Source organism: Lynx rufus, unplaced genomic scaffold, assembly GCF_022079265.1.
Source record: "Lynx rufus isolate CCGP_SWC_20201006 ecotype Redwood Valley unplaced genomic scaffold, mLynRuf1.p SCAF_16, whole genome shotgun sequence".
NCBI classification, from domain to species: Eukaryota; Metazoa; Chordata; class Mammalia; order Carnivora; family Felidae; genus Lynx; species Lynx rufus.
In genome coordinates, this window is record NW_025814830.1 from 8,545,001 (window position 1) to 8,548,255 (window position 3,255).

The 3,255-nt window shown below is 59.8% G+C and overlaps 1 protein-coding gene across 1 annotated transcript in view; it reads left to right on the forward strand.

Moving 5' to 3' along the window:
• LYPD5 (LY6/PLAUR domain containing 5) overlaps positions 1 to 3,255 on the forward strand; it is a 5,266-nt gene extending 2,011 nt beyond the window's left edge. Inside the window, exons 3-6 of the mRNA XM_047079097.1 lie at positions 1,510 to 1,638; positions 2,123 to 2,299; positions 2,504 to 2,650; positions 2,993 to 3,255. Of these exons, the coding sequence (XP_046935053.1) occupies positions 1,510 to 1,638; positions 2,123 to 2,299; positions 2,504 to 2,650; positions 2,993 to 3,255 (716 nt within the window). The remainder of the gene's footprint in view (positions 1 to 1,509; positions 1,639 to 2,122; positions 2,300 to 2,503; positions 2,651 to 2,992) is intronic.

Here is a 3,255-nt window from a genome sequence, read left to right on the forward strand (position 1 = left end):
TGGGGGCCTGGACTCCTGGGTCTGAGGGAGATGCGGCCTGGAGACTGCGTCCTCCTCCTGCGTCTTCCTCTCCTCTGTTCTCCCTCCCATGAGCCATTTTCTCTGGCGTCTCTCTCTCTCTCCACTGCTGCAGCCTCCCATCCTCTCTGCCCGTGTCCCCATTCAAGGGTACTTCTGGGGACCGCTGGGGGCTCTTTCTAGACCTGGCAGAGAACTTTGGCCTCATCCTCAGGCAAACCCTTCTTCCCCCAGTTTGAGTAAGGACAGGGACATACTCCCATCAGGAGTGAAGTGACTCCTAAGACGGGAGCTGAGCCGGGGAACGAGGCTAAGCCTGCACCCCGGCCACTGTGTGTGTCTGTTCATCCACGGAACAGAGTGCCGTTTCTGTGTGTGCCCATGTGGGCGTGGCCAGTGGGTCTCCGGGCATGTGTGTGTGTGTGTGTGTCTGTACCAGATCTCACCTGTGAGCAAGTGCTTGAGCAAATGCTCTATGGGTCTGTTTCCTCTGAGTTTCACTCTCTTTGCAAAGGAGGGGCGTGCATAATTTTGCACGTCTCTGCCACCCTGTGTTTGTGCGTCCCTGGGATTGGCAGGCCCGCATTTGTGTCTGTGCGCATATGTGCTCGGGTATCTTCACTCCCGCCCGTCTCTCTGTGTATCTACGCCTATGTCTCTCCTGTGTCTTGTACCTGTTTATGGCTTTAAACTGTATGTTTTCGTGGCCCTCTTTTTTGGATCTCTAACTTCGCGTAATTGTGGTCTCTCGTTTTATTTGTGTCTATGACGCTTGAGGCCGCTACTTGTCTCTCCCTCTGGGTATGACTTCCTCTGTCCCTGGGTCTCTCTGCGTGTTGTTCTTGGCTCTGCATCGTACATTTTCTGTCACGTGTCTTGGTTGGGGAAGTTTCCATTGGAGGGTCTGGGCAGTACTTGTCTTACGTGGGAACGTAGAACTCTGCACGGACGCTCAGGAGATTCTGGGTCTGTTTGTGAGCCGTGCATGAGCCTGTGCCAATTTCGTTATGTTGTGTTTATGTCAGTGTTTTAGTTTTGTGAGTGTATCCCCCGGGGCTGGCTGTGTGTGTATATTTGTAGTACAAGATGGCACGTCCCATTGCCTATGCTGAAGTCTATTTTCTATCCATGGCCTTTTAGTGCTAGGACATCCTGAGTTTAGCTGGGAGACGGACAGGCAGAGCAGGAGTGAATCATTTCCTCCTTTATTTAAATCTTAGAGGGCTTCCTGGAGGAGGGTGGAGATCCGGAACACCTGGGGGAGGGAACCAGGCCTGGCAGATGCACAGAGGCCAAAACTGTGCCCGGAGGTAGACACAGTCATGACCAACCACAGTGGCAGACCCCGATTCTCTCACCGCAACGAGGCCTGGCTCCCCTCAGAGCAGAGCAGCCTGGCTGGTGAGACTGTCACTGGCAGGGGGGAGTTCCTGGAACAGCCCCAAACCCAGCCTGCTCCTCTCACCCCCTCCACCCTGCTTCTCTCGGCAGAGTCCCAAGCCCAGCAATGCTACAGCTTTCAACACATCTACTTCGGGCCCTTTGACCTCAGTGCCGTGAAATTCCACAACATCTCCTGTCCCCACGGGTGCTCTGAGGCAGTCTTGTCCCTGGACACTGGTGAGGGATGGAGAAATGGCAGAAAAAGGAGAAGCGCGAGCAGAAGGGAAAGGGGTGGGGCAGAGACCGAGATCAGAGATTAGGGATGGAGGGGGGCAGAGGGCGAGAGCCAAGGGGTTGGAGGGACTGGGGAGAAGACTAGGGGACGGCTATGGGCAGAGAGCGGAGGTGGAGGCAGGGAGGAGGAGGGAGGGGTGGGAGAAAAACTGGGGTTGAGAGGCGTGAGTGGGGTAGGAGGAGACAGCACGAGCGAGGAGGAGGGGGGAGAGGGGCAGAAAGGGTTGCGGAAGGGAGGAGGTGTGGGGGAAATAGGAGTTTGAAGGGAGAGGAAGGAAAGGGAGAGGCGAGGTGAGTGCGAGAGAAGAGCGGAGGAGGAGGGAGAGATTGGAGGCTAGAGGGAGAGGTCGAGCCCGGAGAGGTGGGGGAGGAGGAAGAAGGCAGGGACGAGGCAGCGCTCCAGGCCCCGGTCCCCTCCCGCCCCCAGGGTACCGCGCCACGGTGACCGTGGTACAGAAGGGCTGCTGGACAGGCCCGCCTACGGGCCAGATGCTGTCCGACGACCGCGCGCTGCCGCCCGACTACTCGGTGGTGCGCGGCTGCACGACCGACTTGTGCAACGCCGACCTCATGACCCACGACACCATCCCCAATCTGAGCCCGGGTGAGCCGGAGGGCGGGGCTGGGGACGGCTGGGAGGGGCCCCCGCCCGGGCAGGGAGGGGCGTGGTCCCCACTAGCCCCGCCCCCCCTCGTGCTAGGATTCAGGCCTTCACGTCGGACTAGGCTAAAGCCACGATGCAGTGCGCAACCCGCACGACCGTATCTCGAAACCATTCCCTGAGTGTGCGTCTACGCTCTCTTGCCAGCGCCCAACCCGCCGACTCTCAGCGGCATGGAGTGCTACGCCTGCCTGGGGATCCACCCGGAGGACTGCACCCCGGAGAAGTCCCGACGGGTCCAGTGTCACCAAGACCAAAGCGTCTGCTTCCAGGGCAATGGCCAAATGACCGTCGGTGAGGGGCTGGGAGTGGGGGCAGAGCCTGGGCAAAGGGTGTGGAGGCAGAGCAGGCCTGAGGGTAGAGGCACCAGACAGGCCTGACAGGGAGACATGGACCTGGTCTAAGGAAAGAGGCATGGGTCTGGTCTGAGGGAGGAGGCAGAGCCCTGGTGTGGAAGGAGAAGGCATGGCCCAGTCTGTAGGAAGAAGCCATGTCCCTGGTCTGAGGGAGGAGGCAGGGTCCTAGTCTGAGGAGAGGTGGGAAGCCTGAGGACCCGTTTGCGGCCCTGGCCTCTGAGGTGAGTTCAGGTGCAGCTGCCTCCCTCAGTTCTCACCCCTCCTCACTACCCCCGTCCAGGCGATTTCTCAGTCCCAGTATACATCAGGACCTGCCACCGGCCGTCCTGCACCATCCAGGGCACCTCCAGTCCCTGGACAAACATTGACCTCCAGGGCTCCTGCTGTGAGGGGCAACTCTGCAACAGGGACTCCGTGACCCAGTCCTTCACCACCGCCTCGGCTGCTGCCACCCCTTCCCAGGCGCCCCACGGCATGGCTCTGCTCCTCATGGTCCCCCTGCTGGCTGGCACTCTTGGAGGCCCCCTCCTGCCCTCCTCCTAG